The following is a 22,402-nucleotide window of genomic DNA, read 5'->3' as shown; positions in this document are numbered from 1 at the left end:
TCCAGGAAACCCATTAATTAAAACGGTTAGCAAAAGAACTGGCCCAAGGTAGCAGAGGTCAAGCATGAGCTGGATATTCACGGCAGCCTTGTGCTTTAACTAATAAGCAACGACGAGACTTTGGTTAAACCAATAATTCTTTTCATGACACACACAGAAAAAACCCCCCACTACAAACACCTAAGGATGTTTGTACTTGTACACGCTTGCCCCATTTGGATTCCTTCAGCGAAATTAATAAATAAAGCACTTTTATCTGCTCATATAAAAATGACTCGCATGCAATTAAAGCTGTAATGGCGCCATTGAAAGAAGGAAGAAAAACAACCGAGATATTAATTTTCACTAGAATGTGTAGAAGGTCAGAATCTTAACATCTTTGCAAACGTCGCTGCCTTCGGGCGAGTCAGGGATAAAATGTTCCACAAAGGATTCAAATTCTCTTTGCAAATAGTTCATCAGTGTATCATGCATCTACTTGCAATAGTATGTGAAATGATGTCGTTTACAATGAATCCAAACAGTTTTAGTCATATGCTTACATTGAGCTTTCATCAGCTGCGTTATTTCCATAAAATATTCGTGTTTTATTTATTTCTATGAACAAACCATTTCCCCAAAAAGCTTTTTGATTGTACGATACATTTCTTAAAAAACAAGAATTTCTGGGGAAAAACAATAACTAATGTATACGTGTTCAATATAATAAACACTGACTGACAAACATATATATACCAGAATATGTCAAGTGTTCCCTTCCAAGTCGAACCTGACTGTCTGTTCTTGCACTGCTTCATCAAAGTTGGACAAACAATTAGAACAACCAGTACCAGTCCAGAGAGTCTCAATTTCAGGTACAGCATTCAAATTTTAAAGGATGAAATTTGGCTTTATTGAACACTGTACTCCAAAGTGATCAAATCTCAATCCAACAGAGCTTTTTTTTTTTTTTTTTTTTAGAATGTGACAGAATGTCAGGTTTGCATCTAAAAAAAAAAAACATTCAATTTATCCGGTGGTATCCATTTTACTCCTACTTTACTTCCTAAATGCATGTGAATTTACAATGTACTTGTGACCCCTTCACTAAGGAACTGTTCACGATTTAAAAACATAAAACAGTGTCAGGGAGTCGGGCTTTGATTCCTCTGGGTCCCAGCGCCCCACAGCACTCCACAGCTTCTTTATCAAACCCCGGCAGCTCTTGTTGTTGTTGGCAGCTTACTGCTATCATCAGAGCAGGAGGGATTATGGGATAGCGAGTGAGGAGGTTTACTACCGAGAAAGACTGAGGGAGACCCTTCTATGTGCCACAACCCAACTGGGAGTACGTAGACTCTATGACAAGATGACATATGCTGAGAGAGAAATGTGAAGGCTTGTGTGCAGGAAAAAAAGGAAACTGCTTTCAGATTTTGTCAGACAAAGCAGAAAACGTTCCCTTGCTTTTTCTTGTGTTCTGCTAGTAAGTCGCATCAATGTGTCACCCTCAGCCCTCGTCGGGAAATGAGATGGGGAAACCAAAAGCATCTGTTTTGTGCATGCCATGTCGATAGAAGAGGTTTGCACTTTTTTTTCCCCCCCTTTTATCGCCAAGCTTAACTTAGTGATGAAAGAGGTGTTTGAACTCTAACTCCTACACAGGTTTCCCACTATCGCAATTTGAAGTTTTAAATGAGTCACTAGCGCGAGGAGAAAGACGGCAACGAAATCGACCAAAAGTTTAGAGCAATAAGAAGTCTCGTTTGCGTTTTGTTCCGTCACCATTTAATTGAAGTTAAGGCAGTTATTTCGGTCCAATAACTTTTTCAGACAAGAACATTGCTCTCCAATAAGATAAATACAGAGTCTTGGAAAAAAAATATGAACAATCTCTAAGCTTTTTCACATTTTACCACACAGACGTCAGTGTAATTTGTTAGGACAGACCGACACAAATTAGGACATAATTGTGAAGTATAACCAATTTATGGTTTTTAAAAGAGTAAAAAGAGCAAAAACGCACAAAAAAAGCTGCCAAATGGCCATGTTGGGAATCTATAGCTGAGGTGGGAGAATCTGACAGGACAACTATTAGTTTTACACCCCACAAGTCTGACCTTTAGGGAACAGTGGCGGGAAGAAAGCTTTGTTGAAAGAAAGATTTATGATCGGTGTGCAACTTTTCATAAGCCATAGGGGAACACACACAAAAAAAAGGGGAAAACCTGTTTCGCTGGTGTGAGGGATTTGCCCCCTCCCTAACAGGTGCTGTTTTTGTGTTTTATAAATTCTAATTTATTTGTGTAAATGTATTGTTTTGGGAAGTACTTTGATTTATTTACTTGTTTTAATCCTCTTCTCTCTTTGAGGTCACCTGGTCATGTGTTGCCATGGAAGCGCGCCCATGAGCAGTGCTGACAAGGACCTGGTGATACCAATCAGCCTCATTGGGAAAATCCATTTTCTAAGAGGGAGGAGAGATGTATTCTGAATTTTGTTTGGGCCCAGATAGTTTTTGTTTGAGTTAATTGTAACTGTAGACATTGTTTAGGAATAGTTTAGTGCAAATGTTTGTTTGTTTCTGTCTGAAAATGTGAATGTCTCCACCCCTCCAATTAGTCCTGGTGGGAGCCAATCATTTAAAAGCCAGATGGTTCAGGTGAAAGGAAGTTTTCTTGCTCTTCTTGTTGTGGCCTGATATGCCATGCTGTATACTGAACTGAACTGAACTAAAGAAAAAAGAAAAGTATTGAGTACTCTACCACTGCTGGCTCCGGTCCGTTTTTCTCATGGGTTGCAAACCAACAGCTGGATGAGGCTAAAGCTAGTCCGTTTGCCCTTCGTATCCATGTCTGAAAGAAAACCAACACTCTCACCACCCTGACTGCACCATCTCTCCTGTGAAACACGGAGGTGGCCTCATCATGGTGTGGAAACGCCTCCCTTCAGCAGGGACATAAACAACGGGACGATGGACTGAGATAAATACAGAGACAAATCAGTGAAGACCTTCACCTTCCAGCAGGACCATCAACCTAAACATAGAACTACAATGGCAATGAGATGCATTGTCGCCACTGTATGTGGCAAGCTTTAAAAACGATTGCTGACTGATTTGAATAGGGTTGAGCTGTTCTGCCTGGAAGAATGGGCAAAACGGTTTCTTCTTGAGATGTGTAGGCCCTTAAAGACTTGTAGCTATGATTACAGTGTAAACTGGTCTGTATTGACTATTTGGGATGATTGCAAATGCATCCCAAAATGTTCAGATTTCTATTTGTAAAAAAAATAAAAATAAAAAAAAGGTTCAGAACTGTGTGTTCACTTGTGTTGGCCCATGACAAAATATTCCAATGAAATACATTGACATTTATGGTTGGAATGTAGCAAAATGTGAAAAAAAAAAAAAGGAAAAAAAAAAAAGCAACCCTAACCCCAGTGAATCATAGTCAAACAGAAGGAGTAAACATCTCTCCCATCAGCTGGTGGAGACATAATCCAGTTGGACCACATCTAATTGACCATCTGATGACCACACGACTTTCTCGACTCAGACTGTGACCCCACGTCCAGATAGCACGGGTCACAAAAGGGTCAGTGGACTGCGAGAGTGGGAGAACGGGATGGAGGACGCGCCAAGCGAGCGTTCGCTCCCGGCTGACACTTACTCACACTGTAACTCCAGTAAATCTATTAGTCTGACTGTCAAAGGGAGGATGGAAGCCAGGATGGAGAGTTTGGACTGATTACCGACGTGGTCAGCAAGAAAAAGGGGTCGAAAGCCTCGACTGCTTTTTTGTTTATCCCCTTTGGCAATCCGGAGCCTTACAAAAGCAGATATCGCTTGAATTTATGGACAGCATTTGCTCAAATAAGTGAAAGGGAACAACTGGGAGAAATAGAAGAGAGGAGAAAGAAAAATAGCGTATAGTACTAAAACTAATTTTTTGGTGCAACAAACCCATCCATAATTTTTAATGAGGACACGTTTGCATATTGCAGATCATACCATTATAGACTTTTATAGTTATTTCTGGCAGTTCATATCCACACGACAGATTATACCTTACACCTCTGCTTTTTTTCTGAAGTGTGAAAACAAAGCAATATTCCTTCAGGGCATACAAATCAAATAACTAAAGTCGGTGTGTGCGTTCACGCTCTACTTTCATAGCTCTATCCGATAAGCCCCAGGAGACAGTTATTTCATGTTGCTAGTCATTTCCCTCATGTCTTAGCACAACAATTTTGGCATTATTACAGGTTTTCTGTCAAGATGCAAGCCTACATGTTTGAATACTGGGAGCATATATGGACACTGTGCTCCGACACAGTGCTTGGTTATTCTCTCTTTTATTTGTAGCCATAGTTGCCAACATACCAGCGGTAAAAAATAACAGAGTGACATAGAGCTGCAAGTTTAACACATTTTGTAGGCTTTTTCACATGTGTTTAAAAATGCTGCGGTGAATAGATCAAGGTGTTAAGAAAAATAGTTTTCCGATACATCAAATAAAAGATCAACTTTGCCACCATGCAGCATTTGATACAAGGTCAGCTTAAGTTACATACTTTATATTCAAAAAAAGATACATCTCCATGTGCAGGAGCCTTGATACACACAGCCCCTTGGGGATGTAGTAAGCCATGGCTTGAGAGACCACCGCTTCCCCTGGATTTCTATAGAAATCTACTGGCAGGGGGGCTAAAGAAAAAGATCTACTGACTGGAGCTCAGAGACTCCTGTGGCCTGATGGGGAAAAAAGTCTATAGAGGAGAGTAAAAGAAACATTTTACTACACAAAAGGTCTCTTTCAAATTTTTTTAGTCTGTTAAAAATGTTTTTTTCTCTTTTGGATTTCACTCATATCTCTACATCATATGGTTAAATACAAGAACTTCTTTCACTCTCAAAAGCCATTTTTTCTTTTAAATTATGATTAAGATTATCTGTGTGCACATTAAAAAAAAAATTAAAACAGGGCCTGAGCAAGTTCAAGTCAAGAGTGTCTTGAACAATGTAAAAAAAAATTTTAAATGATGAGTCAAATGCATACATGGTGCTGTTGGACCTTGACTCGGTTTCCTTGAGTTGTACAGAAAATGGATGGATGGATGGGTTAAATACTTTTTCATGGAAAAGTATTCATTTTGAATCTCAATATTTTAGCATCCAAAAACCTTCAACACAGAAAAAAAAAAAAAAAATCAACTACTCAAAGCAACCTAAGGGAAATAGCAAAGATAAAGCTACTTATGCACTCTTAACTGTTGTTGCTCTGGGGATGCACATTTATAGGTGTGTACAATGAGAACCACAACACATAACAACACCCAAATGATCCCATACGTCTCTTAATGCTTTCCACCTTAAAGAGAGAGGCAAACTATTGTAAGACCTTTCCAGCGTGACTACCAAATTAATTAGGAAGATGGAGTCCAGCTTCTTAATTACAGCTCTAAGCCTGGAAATAATTGGTGCCTCTGAGAAGGTAATTCAAAAGAGGGAAGCTCCATCCAAAAGTCCCCTTTTGAAGGAAGCAGTTAAAAGGTGATGGCTGTGAGTGAAATGAGCCCATTTCTAAGGCCCATCTTTGAAAATAATGAATCATAGTATACCATGGCCTTGCAGCCGCAAGCAGGAGAAGAGACGGTACAAAGGACAGGGTTAAGTTTCAGTTCATTCCTCCTTCAGGTTTGACACGAATAAACTTTACAGCATTTTATATGTTTATCCATTGTAGATGGTAGAAGGTATAAAAAAAAAAGGTCCACAAAACTGGACCGATAAAGGGGTTTCCCCCAATGAATGCTGTCATTTTTAGTGTTTATGTTCCAAAAGGCAATCTTGAGATTAAAATCAAAGTGGTTAAGTGTCAAAAACCGAAGACAACTGACAGAAAAAAGAAAAAAGAACAAGTCAAGACTTTTACACTCCGACAGATATACAACATTTGACTGCATCTTTATTTCATTTCATTAGAGACAATAAAAGATTACTTTAAACCTGAAAAAATGAATTATATTATTTTGGACTCAGCTGTATCCCGTCAATGTAAATTTACAGTAATTCCACTCTATGCTCCCTTTAATATAAGATGTAAAAGACAAAATTACCAGATTTTATGTCCTGATCACAGGAGCATCAATCTCTTGAATGCATGCTATGCTTATTGGCAACTATGCCGTTTTGTGCCCTAGTACAATGGCTGGTACTTAATTTTAAGTCATTGCAGGTATTGAGGAACAAGTGAAGCTCTGATAAGAAAATCCTCCATCTGTAAAGCTTGATTGGATACAGTCCTTGCCTCACTCGTGGATTAATGGAAAGAGAAAAGTTGTTTACAGTTTATTAAACAGACTCTGTGTGGCTTAACTGTCAAGAACAACAAGAAGAAAAACAAGGTCGCAGAGTTATATTTTAGCCGCAGAAGATTGTTTTTTTGTGTGTGTGTGTGTGTGGTGTCTTTAGCCTTCTGTTTGCTTAGCTCCCCAAGACAGGCTCCTTCCCGTCTGTGTTTTCAGCGAGACGTGAGAACGTCTTTACGAAGAGGCGCAACAAATCAAAAATAATCAGCGGTTCGGTCTGCCATATGTAGTCTAACAAACGGTTAGAGAGTGTCTTGATAACGCATTTTTTAACCCTTGAACTTTTCCGCATTTTGCCATGTCACAACCACAAACTGCAGTCTATATGCGTTACAGCAACGCAAAGTAGCCTGCATTTATAAAGTGTGATGAAAAGAATACCTGGTGTTTTTTGTAATAGTCTGAATTTGTGCACACATGTAATTAGGCCCCCTAATTCAGTGTATTGTAGAAGAATCTTTTCCTTTCAGTTTTTTTTTTTTTTGGTTTTGCCTCTACCACAGTCAAAGTCAGCCTGACTTTGACTGTGCCATTCAATCACAAACTGCTTTCAAACAAACCGTTTCTAACTGATTGTTTAGTAGCCTTGCCCTACTGGAGGGCAAACATCAGACACAGGTCTTACGCCCACTGCAGCCTGAACCAGTTCTCTCCCAGTATTGACCTGTGCTTGGCTACATCACACTTCTAACTCTGCTGAAGAAAATCATCTTCCCAGTTTAATGTATCCTCATGTTTCACCGAAGGGAATGCGTGTCTGGGTTCAGTGTTAGTTGTTAATGAGATATTAATATTAATAGTGCTGCATCCCTCCAAGACACTTTTGGCCAGTTTTTTAGAGTCAATTAAAGCTCCATCTTGCCTAAACATCAGAAGATGCCTCATAATTATGCACACCTTGATAAAAGGGTGTTGACCTCTTTAGGCCACACCCTCCTTCATTACACGAACACATCACCTGTTGTGCTTAAATTAATTGAGCATTCAAGTGTATCCAGGTTCGGGTTTAAAAAAAAAACGTGCCTAAAAATGATGATACCGTCATAATTCTCACTCGCCTAATAATTGTGCGCACAGTGTTGATCAACAGCAGGCGGAATTGAGTTACTTATTGCAGATAAAGATGCAGCCAGACCTCACACTTGTGAGACGTTTTCTTTCCAAGTCATCTCTCGACGGAAAACGGCACATTTAAATATTGGCATAAAGACATCTGGAGTTGTTCCTTTCGTGTTGTTTTCCGTTTGCCTCACTGCACAATAGACTGCGCAAGATAGATAGCATTCCCCTAAGTGCCTTCGGGCTAAACATGATCAGCAGGAATACCCCCGAAGTGCAGGGAACCAGAAACATTCTCCATCCAGCTGATGAGCCAAGGGCCTCTTTCGCAGTGATCCTGTAGTCCATTACAAATTTGAGCTACAGATGGAGTGCATGCTGCATGTTTAGCTTGGGACCCATCTTGCATGCCTGGAGGGTGGACGAAACATTCAGAACTACAAAGCAGCAAAGTTGCTCAAGATAACAGCCAACTAACTGTCCCCACTGGAACAGCAGTGTGCGACTCAATGGGTTTTTTGTGTCTGCCCTGAATGCAGAAAGCTGAGTTTTTAAGGTATCTTAAATGGTCAAAGATCCGGGCACTCTTTACTTGATCAGTGTAAGTATGACCTTAGTCTTTTTCACAAAACGGTTCCATCATGCAGCCAGGACCTTCCTGGTTAAAGACACTGCATTTAAAAAGCACAATTTTTGGTTAAGTAAAATAAATGGTCTCTGTATGCTTTGTCCTGCAGACTGTACAGAACATCTTTCAGCTTTAAATCGCATCATCAACACACAAAGTTGGCCGGAGTTCTCAATACCTCTTTTTGCTGAATCGGAGGTGCAACAGGGGATTGCTGACCTCAACTTCCCTTGCCACCTCAGTCCTTTTAAACCTGCTCGAAATGCATTTTAAATGGTTTGTGAAATGACCTAATAAACACCCCTACAAAAAAACCTCAACCTTTATTCAGCGCCTTTTTGACTGAAAATACAAAGAGAGAGAGAGAGAGAGAGAGAGAGAGAGAGAGGTCGGCATCACAAGCTAGATTTGTTCATCACAACATCTGAGTTGTATTAACGAAACATCAACTGTGATGCAATGAGGAAAGTCTGAGACTTATTACTTTGCTACTCAGAAATCTGGGACAATTCCAGAAGACATTTATGCATGCAGCTGTGTGGAATAAATTGACCCGACCGCTTTTACATTAATTTAAGCATTTACTCCTCAAACGGATGTAAAACTAAGCAGTTGTCTCCTGGAGAGAGCTTTACTTTAGAAACACACCAGTTAATATGTGCATAAAAATCCTTTCAGCAGCCATTCTTTTAAGCAAAAGTTGGAAAAGTCAGTTCAGGCAGGGACACATGCTGACATTTAGCTCCAGGCAGCAGGCGCCCTTTGTAAGATTGTCCAGGGATGCAGTAGGAATATCTGAAGCTTAGGTTTCATGCCTCCGCAACCACTCATGCCAAGAAAGAAGATACACCAGAGAATGCACCGTATTTCAAGAAATGCAAGGAGTTTTCATCATTTTTAAAGCTCGGCAAATCTCATGAGTTCCACTGTCGCTACACAAACCAACCATCTCAGGAATAATCACTGAAAATTTTAAGTAAAGGCATCTAAAACACTCAGCATTGTGAAAAATGTTGATTCCAAGCGCACTGCCTAAAAGAAATCTGCCAATAACATTTTTACTACAAAATTAGAAAAGATTCTTATATTTTAAAAAAAACCTCTACCTACCTTTCAGTAGGTAACGTCTAAAAAAACATTTTAAACTGCACTAATTCGTAAAGGCGCAGAAGAATAATGATTATTATTTAAAGTTTTAAAGTTGATAAAAATCCTTCTTACCTAGAAAAAATTATCTGCATCCAGGCTGGTTCACAAGTTTTTTCTTTTTTTTAAAAAGTTACTTAATTATATGATTATGTAATTTGACAATATGGGGTCTTCCAAAATAGAGCTCCATAAAGACTCTAAAAGTTTTACTGAAATACATACATGGACTAGAGTTTCATGTTATCTTTCCTCACTAGTAACCTAAAAACTACATAAATAAATAAATAAATAAATAAATAAATAAATAAATAAATAAATAAATAAATAAATAAATAAATCCCTTCCTATAAAATAAAAATTCTGGGTATTTCATATGGCAACATTTTTACATTTATCCCTAATAATCTACCAGTCATGTAGTAAAGATAAAATATAAAACAAATCGAGAAAACAGTATCCCTATTAATAGGTTATACCTGTGATTTTTATGGATTTACTGTTGCTAAATCCATAAATGTTGCAAAAGGTTAAATTGTTTTAATAGCATGATTAAATGTCTAAATTTGAATAATTCTTATTATTAATATTCCTATTCTTTCCACATTTCACAATGTGGCACCGAGTGTTATGGGTTTTACTTGCAAATACTGTTTCCAAAATAGAATATTAGTGGCGGAAAATACAAGACGCTCATTTATTTAAATATCCTTACCTTTTAAAACTCTGAGTGTTTCATGTCGGGAGTTGGAGCCGTGCATTTTTTAAACGAGCTCCGGTTGATTTCACATCTAATTTCCATCAGAAACATGGAGCTGTCATGCAACAAGCCGATCTTAATACTTGTTTCTTATGAAAAATTAACCAAAAGTTCAAAGGGCTGAGATAAATGAGAGCACAATGACATATACACTTCTCTGCTCAACTAATAAGCTTTCAGTCTATAAATAATTCTGTCAACTCTGTTTGGTCCTTGACAGTTTGTCTGTTTGTCTCAGCCTTATTCCTTGGCCTATTGATGTCTCTACTGTTGTCTTCAATATCGTCTATGTCAGCTTTTATTAAACCGGATTTAATGCAGACATTAATTCCTGGAACTTTGGCTGTTCTCTTCAATTCCGTCTGTCCATATAAATTTGCTGAACTCCTCTAGGAAATTTACCTCCCTGTCTGGGATTTGTTTTGTTTTTACCATATTGGGACAAAACCCTATTTCCTACATTATCCCCAACTCAAAATGACAAAAAAAGCTGTAAAAAATTCCAATGAATATTCCTTCAAGATGCTGATTAGCCATCATTGCTCTTCATTTTAGGTAATGAGATGACATCGTTCCTAACATGTAGGTCAGATGAAGCACACTTGCCAACACAGAATCATCATCATAAAAAAAACATCTGGTTTTTATGATATTTAGAAAAGCAATGATAATAATAAAAAAACAAGAAACTCTACATTACACCAAAGTGTAATGGGATGAAAATTAAAGCACACTATATATACAGAACATATAAGCCACTGTTACAAAAGTATGTAAGTGTAATGCAAATGTAATAGCAACAGCTCTATAATGTTATCTTCCTATGCCATTCACACACTCTGTCTGCACTGATGAATGTTCACTGCCCTTGTGATACCAAATACACAAGGGCATGACAAAAAAAAGGCTGACATGACAACAGAGTTAGACTCATTTCTGTGATGTTCAGGTAATAATGATTTAGGGATTTTCATATGCTAGAACAGAGCGCTGAATTTGGAACCCACGTTGATCTGGTGACCGTTGAATGTGATATAATATGCCGTTCAGTCAATCAGAATATTCTTTCCAATGAGGCTCATTTGACATATTAAAAGTACCTTCTGAAAATAGAACATTTTAGTTAAACATACTTTTCAATAAACCTAAATTTCTGCATATATTTATTTTTTTACTCTGATGTAATTTTCTAATCTTTAATATCATGTTTCCATTGACCTAAAGTGGAACATCTTCATAAAATTGAACATTGATAACACAGACCCCAATACACCCAACTAAATATCAGTTGGGGATTTTATTTAAGTTTATATTATATATATATATATATATATATATATATATATATATATATATATATATATATATATATATATATACTTGTAATACTGTTTTGCTATTTTTTTAGTGTTTGTTAACACCCCGTTAAATGAATAAGTAACAGTGGACCTTTGAGTTTCTGTGGCATGTGAAGATATGCAGTAATAATATTCCACCACTGGCTAAACATCTCATAGCCAATTTAATTTGATTTCTACCTATGCCAGCCTTCCAAAGATTTTTGGGAGAGGTTGAAAATTTCATTGACACGATAATTTGTTGGAAATCTGTATTCGTTTCTTTGATCTTATCCTGATAGGTATAACATGTTTGTTGGGTGTAGAAACCTGCCTGACTAGTCTGGAATTTTACCATAAATGGAAGTGCTCACATTGCTTAGTTTGGAAAGGTACCACTGTTGGTTTCTTACGTTGAAGTTGCTTAGTTTGGACCTGAAAGGTTGCAGTTTTGATTCATCGCTTCACAGAAAATCTTTCTGGCCTGTTTACATAGCTGTGAGCAAATTGGAGCTGACTTTTCTTGTGCTTTTGGGTCGGTGGTGGTGCACGTCTTGGAGTTCAGGAAGGGAGCCCTTCGACTTTTTGTACGTGCTTAGCTGTGGAAACTGAAACCTCTAAAGTGGCAAACCTCGCTGCAGGCCTTTTGTAGTGAGTGGAGGGTTTTTGACCACTTGCCATCCCAGGAATTTGGTGCAAAGTGTTGATAGCTTCCTCTTCCCTCCATTTCCATGTGGTCGAGCAAATCGTCCGTCAACTTAAAACTTTGAAATACGGAAATCTCTGTCCTTGTGTACTCTATTCCTTGTTCGTGCAAGACGGGGTTTTTTGGGGGTTTTTTTGATAACTTTTAAAATTACAATTTTCTTGACATACATTTCTATAACGCAATGAAAAGTCACCACTAATTACAAAAGTCCAGATGTTTGAGGTGTTTGATTATTTGATGCAAATAACAAAAACCCTAATCAGTTGTTCACATGTACCCGAGACCCAACCTGATTTGGGTGTGCTCTTCATAATTATATTTCATGGGACTGAATTTTTTTTTTGACATTGCAGTGATTTCAGAAATTTATATTTATTGTTGCGCGAGAGCTCAAATGGTATTCAACCTTAGTCCAAGATGGAAATTTATCTGGCATATTTTCAGACAAAATTCCCACCAACTATGAGATGATTGAAATGTTATGGTTCAGGTTCGTTTCCATGCTTCAAACTGGGAAGATTACAAATATGATTAGAACCATTTTGACAATATTTTTTTGTCAAAGTTTTACTTTAAGAATGTTTGAGTTTTCTCTCTCGTACAATCTTTATTGTTGTATGCTTTTCCATTAAACGGTCTGTTTTATATTCTGCAATTTTTAGGTTATAGCTTTCTTGGGAGAAATAGAAGCTGAGGAATTGTCCTGCAGCCTGGCGTTGCACAACTCTCTAATGAACTGTGCAAAGGTTGCAAAGGTTCCATACCCCTTAAACTTTTCTTCAGTTACTTTACAACCACAATGTACTTTCAGTGTACTTTGTTGGTATTTAGCGTGATTAACCATCAAGTAGTCCATAATTGCTACGTGAAAGGAAAATGGTGCATGGTGCAGAATGCATTTCAATGAAGCTCCCCACACAAAGTCAATCATTTGCAGCCACAAGTCCTTTGAGGACTATCTAGTCTTTTACAGCCTCCTTTCTTACAGAATTACCATGTATTTAGCTGCAGCTAAATACATTCATCATCCCATCAACCCTAACCAGTTCGTCTGTTTCTGCTGAAGAAAAGATGCCACCATCATGTTTTACTGTGTGGATGGAGTGTGGCAAACAGCAAACCAGACATTTTGTGGTTTTCTTTCAACAGTAACTTTCTTAATGCCACTCTTTCATTGGCCACTCCAGATTTGTGGGGTGCTTCTACTAATAGTCGTCCTATTAGTAGATTCTCGCGACTAAAGCTGCATATCTTTGCAGCTTCTTAAGAGCTGCAACGGCTTCTTCTCCAGCTTCTAGGTGTGTGGCCATGACTTAGGAGGCCTGCCGTTCTGCAGCAGTCTTTTCATTTTCAAACCGAGCTGTGCTGCATTTATACTGAGTTTAAATTACACACAGGTGGACTCTTTTCAAGGCAAGCAGTTGAAGTGGGTTTTATTTAAGAGTATTAGAGTAAGGGAGGCTAAATACAAAGGCATTTCTATTACTTTTTTTTTTAGATTTTTTTTTTTTTGTAAAAAATAATTTGGAAACCATATATCGTTTTCCTTTCTTTCCGCGATTATGTGCTACTTTCGGTTGGTCGCGTTCAAACCCCCTGAAAAACATCTGTGGCTGAAATGTGAAAAGATTTGAAAAAGTGAAAATCTCAGTAGCGTTAGCAAAGCGCTGCAAGATGTGGTCGCACGCATCTCGCGCTTCTCACTGTAAATTAAGCAATCGCGTCCAGCTCTGCTGCACGCCCTCCCATGTGATTTGTTGCCACCTACACTCAATTAACTGCGACCTGAAAAAAACAAAAAAAATACAAAAAAAATACAAAACCAGGCTTTCAATTCACATCATTTCTTTTTCCCCCTTCGTCTACAGATGCCGACTGTGTTTGAACAACTGGATTTCATCAGCGGCATGCGGTCAGTCTGCCAGCAGCCTCCGACAAGAAGCTTCACTAAATGTCAGCAGCACAGCAGGCCCGGCGCTGGCTGTGACACGCTGATCTAGACAAACACTCTTATCCGCACACATCCTCTCTCAATCACTGTCCTCTAAAGTGTTTTGCTTTCTTCAACAGGCACAAAATGTGTTGTTTTTTTATGAGGCATTAGTTCAGCGTCTGACAGGACGCTTTTTTGGCCGTAATCAAACCTTAAATTCCAGAGGTGCGGCAAGTGCCGACAGTAAATTTGGACAGATTTTTATTTACAATTCATCAGCGCTCGTTTGAGGAAAGCCTTAAAAGCTCTTTGTCATCTCTGTTCTTCTTGGAATCGAACCTGTGGACTTTCAGGTGAACGCAAAGGAGGTTCATGCGGGTGGACGGGAGGCGTTTCCCACTGCGGCTTAGAACAATCTGACAATCTGTGCGAGGCGGCTCTGCAAAATCCCCACCTGTGCAAAGCATGAGAATTCACCAGGGGAATGAGCGTGATTTGTAATGAAAATATTTCCAGAGCAGGTAAGCCATAAAATTGTAGTTTCCGGTGTCGAGGCATTTGTCCCGCAGTTTGCCGGTGGAATTTACATACATTAAGTCTGGAAAACAAGTGCGAATCGCGGTTGACAGTGGCATAAAAACCCATTCGCTCTCCCTTGCTTTGCCTCCCCCCCCCCCCCCCTCCTCTTTTTCTCTCTCCATCACGCAGACAGCTCCGCTTGTTCGTGGTTGCTCATGTGTGGCAGCAGAGCTGGATGGAAAACATATTGCTCCATCAATCACATCCCATTCTTCCTCAGCTGCACACTCAGCTGCAAGACTGTCTGAGGCTGTGAGGCCACACAGAACTGTGCAAAGATGATAAACATTCATCCAAACGCATCGCAGCTACGACTCTATCAAAAAAAAAAAAAAAAAAAAACTGCGTGCACGCCGGTGACCTGATCTCTTTCAAATGATTTCGCCCCCACCCTCCTCCTCCCCTCCGCATGTGTGCCAGTCCCTAGGTTGACGGAATCTTAATGCACAGCGTGTTGAGTGTCTTCTGTGTTCAAAGAAAACCTCCTTCTCCCCCGTGTAATGCTCTTGGATCAAATAGAGAAACAGAGCAAGAAGAAGGAGGAAGATGTCGACTTTTATCAACGTCTGGTTAATGTATTCAGGAATTTCTGTCTTTCAAGTCTTTGTTTCAGCACACAAAAGAGTAAAGCACACAGAGCACTACGATGCCCACACCAGCAGAGCAAACTGAGTGAGCAAAATTCCTCTCTCCCCTCTTTTTTTTTTTTCTTTTCCTGGGGTATGGTTTTAGCCCCCGGGCAGCGCATATGTCACCTATTTGTACTCCAGTCAGTTAGAAGTCGGGACCGAGCGTGAACAGAGGGGCACTTACTCGTTTCTCTCCAGAGCCAGGACCAGCTGCTCTCCTTCCACCACCACCGAGAGCTTCAGCGACACGGGGTGACTCTAAAGAGACAACACAGACGAGAAGTGATGTGCCAATCAGCCTGAAATCCGAAAACCAAGCATGCTGAATGAAAAAAAAAAAAAGATGTGCCCAGTTTTATATTTTGTATAAAACGTTTTTTTTTTTTTTTTTTTCATTTTCAAGGAAGACCTATTTTCAAAGTAGCATACAAGATAAGCGTATAATGATAAAAGATAGCTAATGCAAAGCATGTAGCACCTTGGAGAAGCAGTAGAATCATTTTAGTTTTCATCACATTACAACCTCAAATATTACAGTAATTTAAAGGGGCTCTTTATGATAGACCAAAATCAATTACTGTCTAATGGTAAAGTGGAGAAAGAAAAACATATTGAAATAAAAGTCTAACATCTGTGATAAGAATTTATATTCAGCCCCCATGAGTCAATATCCTGCAACAATCATCTTTCGCTGCAATTAACCGTTGCAACTGTTTGGGGACGTGTCTCTACCGGCTTTGCACACCAATAGACAGAAATGTTTGCCTATTATTCCTTTTAAAATAGCTCAAGCATAGATCTGCTGGAAGAAAATCTGCAAACATCCATTTTCAAGCGCCGCCGAATATCATCCATTCTTCTTAAATTTAGGTGCAAAGCTATTGTGACGCCTGAACGTGCTTTGATGTAGACCGTGCTACTGAAGCTCTGGCTGAATGTTTCATGTTCTCCTGCTGTGAGGGAAACTTTCTACTCAAGACTTCAACAGCCTGCAGTTGTTCTCCAAGCATTTGTCGTGCGTGCAGCGCCATCCACCTTCCCACAGTCGATGACCAGCTTTCCTGTTCCTGCTAAAGAAAACCCTCCCACAGCACTACGTTGCCACCGCCGTATTTCACCGTTGAGATGGTCTGTTTTGGCTTATTAGTTTCCTAATAGCTTTTGGTATGTAGATGAAAATGTTTAATTTTTATCTCGTCTGACAAATGGATTTTTGTTCCACGTGTCTGACCCTACATGGCTTATGACAAACATGACTTCTTGTGGCATTCTTTGAGCAATCCGGCAATGGCTGATCGAGTCATGCCATTTCCATTTTCAAACCGAACAGGGATACCGATTTATGGCCCAACCCCGCTTTAATCTTCTCCACAATTTTATCCCTGACCTGTTTGCTGTGTTCCTTCATCTTCATAACGCTGATTGCTCACTAATGTTCTCTAATAATCCTCTAAAGGCTTCGCAGAACAGCTGGATTTATGCTAAGATTGATTTACACACAAATTGACTCTATTAATCAACGTGACGACTTAAAAAAGGAAGTCGGCTGTGTTGGGTGTAATTTAAGGATTAAAAAAAAAGAGAATAAAGGGGAAAAGAGCACTTACGTGTGCATGGAAACACAATTTGTATCATTTTCCTTCCACTTAACAATTAATAAGCTCTACCTTGTCTTGCTGCAACTACAAGATTCTCTTAAACCACAGTAAAGTTTGCGGCTGCACAATGACAAAATGTGACTTGCAACTGCGAGTAAAACACATTGAAATGATAAATAAAAGTAGGTTACATGGAAAACAGAAGTACATCTATGTTCGGTCCGTCAGCAAGTAGGCACAGAGAAATCTGCAAATGGGTGAAACCATAAATACTGATACACAGATATAAACAAGGGACCAATAAGTGGAGAATAGTACTTTTCGCCAAAATCAGAATTTAAACCAGTCAAGAGAGCAGTCTGCCCACATCTGGGAGACTGGCATAAACTATACCAGATGCACATCAGTACATCACTGCAGCTCATAGGAAGTTATGATCTACAGTGGCAAATACTTTCAAAAAGACAAATAACGGTGAAGCTGAGGAGTTCTTTTCAAGCAAGGCTTCCATAAAGCCATCTAAAATTTTGTTGGAAGCAGTCAGTGCTTTGCCAGAGAATGAATAACCATTTCCACCAGTTTCAGCGAAATTACAGTGATTTAAAATGACCAGAATAAATCAAGCCGGTGCTGTGTGAGGCAGTAATGTCACTGCTTAAGCCCTTATCTGTGGGAGTCAACTCCTTCAGAGCTTTGAGTGTGCCACCCAGCGCAGTGAGAGCGTTTTCGAGATGAGTGCTTCCAATAGATGGAAATCGTTATGAAGACACTTTGTTTCTGAGAACAAGGGCTGAGAGGATTAGCTTTGTGGTTCCATTCTGTTTGACATTAATCCTGCAGAAAGCGGCAAGTACTCAAAAGCCCTGAGTCACTCCGATACATTGATCGTCTCTTTTAGAGTCAGACGAAGCGGTTTTGCGTCATTTATATCGCTTCTGTCAGTCACATTTTTGTAACAGACGCAAACAAGACCACACAAACATTCAGTTTGGAAAAAAAAAAAAAAGGAAGAGAAAATTCTCCTTTCTCCCTGATGTTTCATATTTCCTTTTTTACACACACACACACACACACACACACACACACACACACACACACACACACACACACATATATATGTAGTTCAAACTGGGTCAGCTCCAGCAAAGAACACCGCTCTGGGTTAAGTGATCCATCACCCCTCATGAAGAAGAATGCCGAGTGGATCATAAGAGGATATAGAAGTGGAACACTTATGGGTAAAGGCGGTATCGTCGCAAGCCTATTTTCCCTTCTGACAGGTTTCCATATCCGTGATTAGACTCACTCTGTTAAATCTGTACTTGCAGAACCTCTTCTTAACTTCAGAGGAAAAAAGAAAAAAGAGAGAGAGAGAGCGAGAGAGAGAGACAAACTGTGCAATGTGTAGATGGACTTATTATTAGGAATTTCTGTATTTAAATGAGCACTCAGATTCACCTTTGTTTCAAGTACTCTATAATTCACTGATCAGAGATTTTCTTCTGGTTTTTGGGGGGTAATGTAATCCCAGAGAGACCTCGTCTGTTTGGTTAGGCCTAAGCTAATTAATTCACGAATGAATTGATTCAATAACATAAACTGAAATAAATCAGGCTGTTTTCATATTTTCCTGGCAAGTGTATTTATTTGCACAGGCTGTGATTAAAAACAAACAGCCGGGGAGGACATAATTTAAACATTTCACTAATGATCTAACGGGTCACATTGTGTACACTTCCTCCTCGTGATCCTCCGCAGCTGTTTACACACAAAAATAAAGACTTCAACCTAAAGAAACAGCAGCAAATGTTGCTGCAGAACTGCACAGTGACATGTTAAAGTAATCATCCCCTCTTGATTTTTATTTTTTTATTTTTTCAAATTTTGTCACGATTCAACAGATTTAATTAAAATCAAATGGATTTATCTACTGCTTAATGCAAAGAAGCTGTGATGTGTTTCATAAAAAAATAGTCTTGTAATGGTTGGAACTCTAGATCAAGCTGAAACATAGACAATATGAGAATTTTGAAAAATATATCTGGGGGAAACATTTTATATATATATATATATCCCTTGCCCTCCAAAAACTATATAACTTGTAGCAAGCGTCAAAAAGCAGGGAGATGGAAATGTTTTCTGTGTTTCCTCATCTCATCTTTAAACAAACTTGATAAATCTTGACACCATTTGTGGAAGTTTGGTGCTGAGGAGGACTTTTTTTCCCCCCATCGTTATTCTAACGACATAAAAGATCTTTCGTTAGTTTTTATGTTTGTTTTCTTTTTCTTTTTTTCTAGTAAATTTATGTGAAGCACTTAAGAGCAGTCAGTTTCTGGGTGTCTTTACTATGAAGAGCCCACTACCAAATAAATATAAATCTGCCAACATGTGGATGGCCCTTGCACAGCCTTTGGCAAGTCTTTTGGGATTTAGTAGGAATGCAGTCCCCATAACATGTTTAAGGTATATGGAGCTCCCCAAGCACAAACGTTCTGCAGAGAGGCTGTGTTGGTTTTATTATTGTTGTGTCAGCCTATAAGATCTATTACACAAGGCTGTACGTCACACCACCAGCAGAGCTGCACTGCTAAAATAACTGAGTGAAAGTCTGTCACCAAATTTCTTCCTCATTCCAACCCTCTGAACTTCAGAAGGTCATCTTCACCAGATCCAAATGGCTCAATTAATTGAGTCGCTGCCTTGACTAATTTATTATGTGCATTAACCAACAACTGGACAAATTGGCCGGTGAATGTACTTTTATCAGAAAAATACTGAGAGTGTTTCATTCTCTTCAACGAAGCTGAAACTGACAGTGAAGGTGCAGAAACTTGCCACATAACGGAAACTCTCTTGTGCAGACATGATATCTGCTCCAGAATGTTGGTAGCTTTGTGGTGGGATGACCAGGAAAGCAGCAGGAAAATAAAAAACAAACTATATGGCGAGCGCCATACATAATACTTGTCTTCATGCTAATCTAACTTCAAAGGTCCTGTACTTGCGTAGCATTTTATCTAGTTCAGAAGAACCTGAGGCGCTTCAGCATGCATTCAGTCATTCACCTAGTCATGCACACATTCACACACTGATGGTGGCAAGCTGCCACATTGTAGCCACAGCTGTTTGGGTCAGACTGACATGTGCCATGCACCAGCGCCGCCAGGCTCTCTGACCACCAACCAGTAAGGTGGAAGAAATGTCCTACCACTGAAATCCAACTTTAAGATAGGCAATATTGGCATAGAAAGACCTTATCTTATATATAATTTAACAACTTTATGAGGGACACCTCAACATTTTTGAATAAACACCAGAATAAACACTACAAAAAGGTGAAACGGCATGTCAAGTCACATAAACCAGAGCATACAAAATGCTTTTTCAGCTTCTAATATCCACCTGTGATGTGAGCTTGCCGACTGGTTTCCATTCTTGTCCAACAAGCTGAAGAGGCACCGTTGTCTCAGAATGTTTCGACTTTGTCGTCGGTTCTTTTTCAACAACCACACCCAAAAGACTCCCTGTAAAAGACATAGAAGAAAAAAAAAATCATGAACGTTTCAGATGTCTCTTTAAGATCCCTTGACATTTGCAAATCTGTGTCCGCAAATGGTTGACCACCAGCGACATGTACACCATGTTTTTCCACTTCTCATTAAGCCCACGCCTTGCGTCCATTAATAACATCGGTCCAAACCCCGACAGTAAAACAGCTTGCTAATCAAATGTGTCACTTAAACAGAATTATGGTCTTTAAACGTGTCACGGCTTTTGTGTTTCCCTGCCCACAAATAATGCCTTCTGCATGCATTTGTTGGTCGTAGCAACGATCATCGACGCCGACATGCTGGGCATATGTCCACCTCCTTTTAAGAGGCTATCAGTATAATGATGCCTGTCGACTCTGTCATGCAGACATGAGCACAATTCCACCAAATAGCACCCTGCCACACAGCGCAATGTGAGCCGCTGGCCTGTGTTAGAACCTTAACCACCCCCTTTTGTCACTCACGTTGCATAAATCTCCACATCTGAGAGATGCAGAGGTGCGTGATTATGCTGCTGTGATGTCTCCGAGCATGAGAGTTGTGTCAATGATATTTTAGTGGGATTTCACATACAGAAACTTGCAAATGTATGCAAACTCCTCAAACATTCGAATGTCTTGTCAAGTTCTCGGAATGTTTCTAACGGATTTGTACGTCTAGATACTGAAATATTTGCCACATAAAAACGCTTTGATCTAAGCTCCTCTGCTGCAGTTTTAGGTGTTTGTTTTATGTTATTGTCTTGTTTGGGGGGTAAATCTCTGCTCCAGTCTCTTCCGGCATTGTTTTGCATTTTGTTTCACGAATCTCCCCTTCCTTAGCTTCCTTATCCATCAGGAAGCAGAGCATCCTCACAGCAGAATGCCACCAGCACCATAACTCTGTGCGGGAATTTTGTTTTTAGGTGAATGTGCAGTTTTGGTTTCCAACGTACAAAGAGTTTTACGAGTTGACTCAATTCAGCTTCAGTCTGATCTGAGTACTTTCTTCCACGTGTTTGCTAGGTCCCCCTTCCTGGCAAACTACAAATGGGATAGCTTATAGCTTTCTTTCAACAATGGCTTTCTTTTTGCTTCATTCCTGAAGGCCAGGGTCCTCATTTCTAAACATTGTCCAGGATCTATTTTTTTTTTTTTAAAAAAGCCCAAAATGGAACATGCCAAAAAGAATAAATAAATCTAGATTAATAAAATCATGTGCAGAAAGCAATTTTCCCTTTATAAAATCACAGCTTCGCCTCATGTTCCACCCTCTACATCTGACCGAATAAAAGGTCAAATACACCCAAAAAGCCATGTAGCTAGCAAGCTAATGGAGCATCGTTTCGCAGGATCCTTCTATTTGCTCTCTCACTGCTCTGAAAAGAGGTTAACTGAGAATAATACATAATACTTTAAGCTCTGTTGTTTTGCTTAAGTGTATGTTTACCCCTTATTCCATTGCTGACATCCCCAAGTGACTAGGAGATGGAGCTGCATGTATTCTCTAGCAGAAGCAAACTTTTACCCAAGAAAGAAGCCGCAACTTCTGTAAACTGTAGAAATCATGAGCACACAAAGTATGAAAACTACAGATAGTACGCTGCAAACAGGGTTCCTGGAGTAATCAGCTTCCTGCAGCGGGAAGTTATTTTGTTCCAAGGGTGTCTCACTAGAACAGCAGGAGTTGTTAGCAACATTTGTTTCACTGCAAACATCCTAAATCAAATGTTTGCTTTTAGGAGGGTTGGTGGTGGGGTGGGGGGGGGGGGAGATGTTGTTCCCACTGATGTTTCATCAAGTATTTCCAAGCAGCAGGGAAACAGATTTGAGAAAGAAGCCAGAAGTTTGACTCAGTACATAATTCATACCTTTAAAAAAAAAAACAAAAAAAAAAACTTTTTACCATTTTAAATTCAAATCACTTCATGTAAACATAAAGTCGACCCATGGCAACAAACTTATAACACATTTTTACTACCAGCAGATTCAGGGTCCCTTGAGGCACACATTGCTTGTGTCTTCCTTCACATGACTCATTTGCCTAAATTGCTGAGTCTGCTCATAATCCAGAATTATTAACTCAAGTCAGGCACAAAGCTCCCCAGCTGAGCTCTGCTCTGCTTATCCTCAAGAGGAAG

The 22,402-nt window shown here is 39.3% G+C and overlaps 1 protein-coding gene across 4 annotated transcripts in view; it reads right to left on the bottom strand.

The window, feature by feature from the left end:
- adam12a (ADAM metallopeptidase domain 12a) overlaps positions 1–22,402 on the bottom strand; it is a 115,887-nt gene that overhangs the window by 78,281 nt on the left and 15,204 nt on the right. For 2 of the 4 annotated variants that reach the window (XM_008437119.3, XM_008437120.3), the window contains exons 2-3: positions 20,135–20,256; positions 15,316–15,389 (exon numbers count right to left, since the gene is read on the bottom strand). In XM_008437119.3, the coding sequence (XP_008435341.2) occupies positions 15,316–15,389; positions 20,135–20,256 (196 nt within the window). Of the gene's footprint in view, positions 1–15,315; positions 15,390–20,134; positions 20,257–22,402 lie in introns of those variants that run through there. The other 2 variants (XM_081601112.1, XM_081601113.1) reach the window with 2 other exon arrangements.

Source organism: Poecilia reticulata, chromosome 19 (genome assembly GCF_904066995.2).
Source record: "Poecilia reticulata chromosome 19, P_reticulata-male-v2, whole genome shotgun sequence".
NCBI lineage: Eukaryota > Metazoa > Chordata > Actinopteri > Cyprinodontiformes > Poeciliidae > Poecilia > Poecilia reticulata.
Note: the sequence above shows the minus strand (reverse complement) of the source record. Positions and strands in the feature narration are given on the sequence as shown.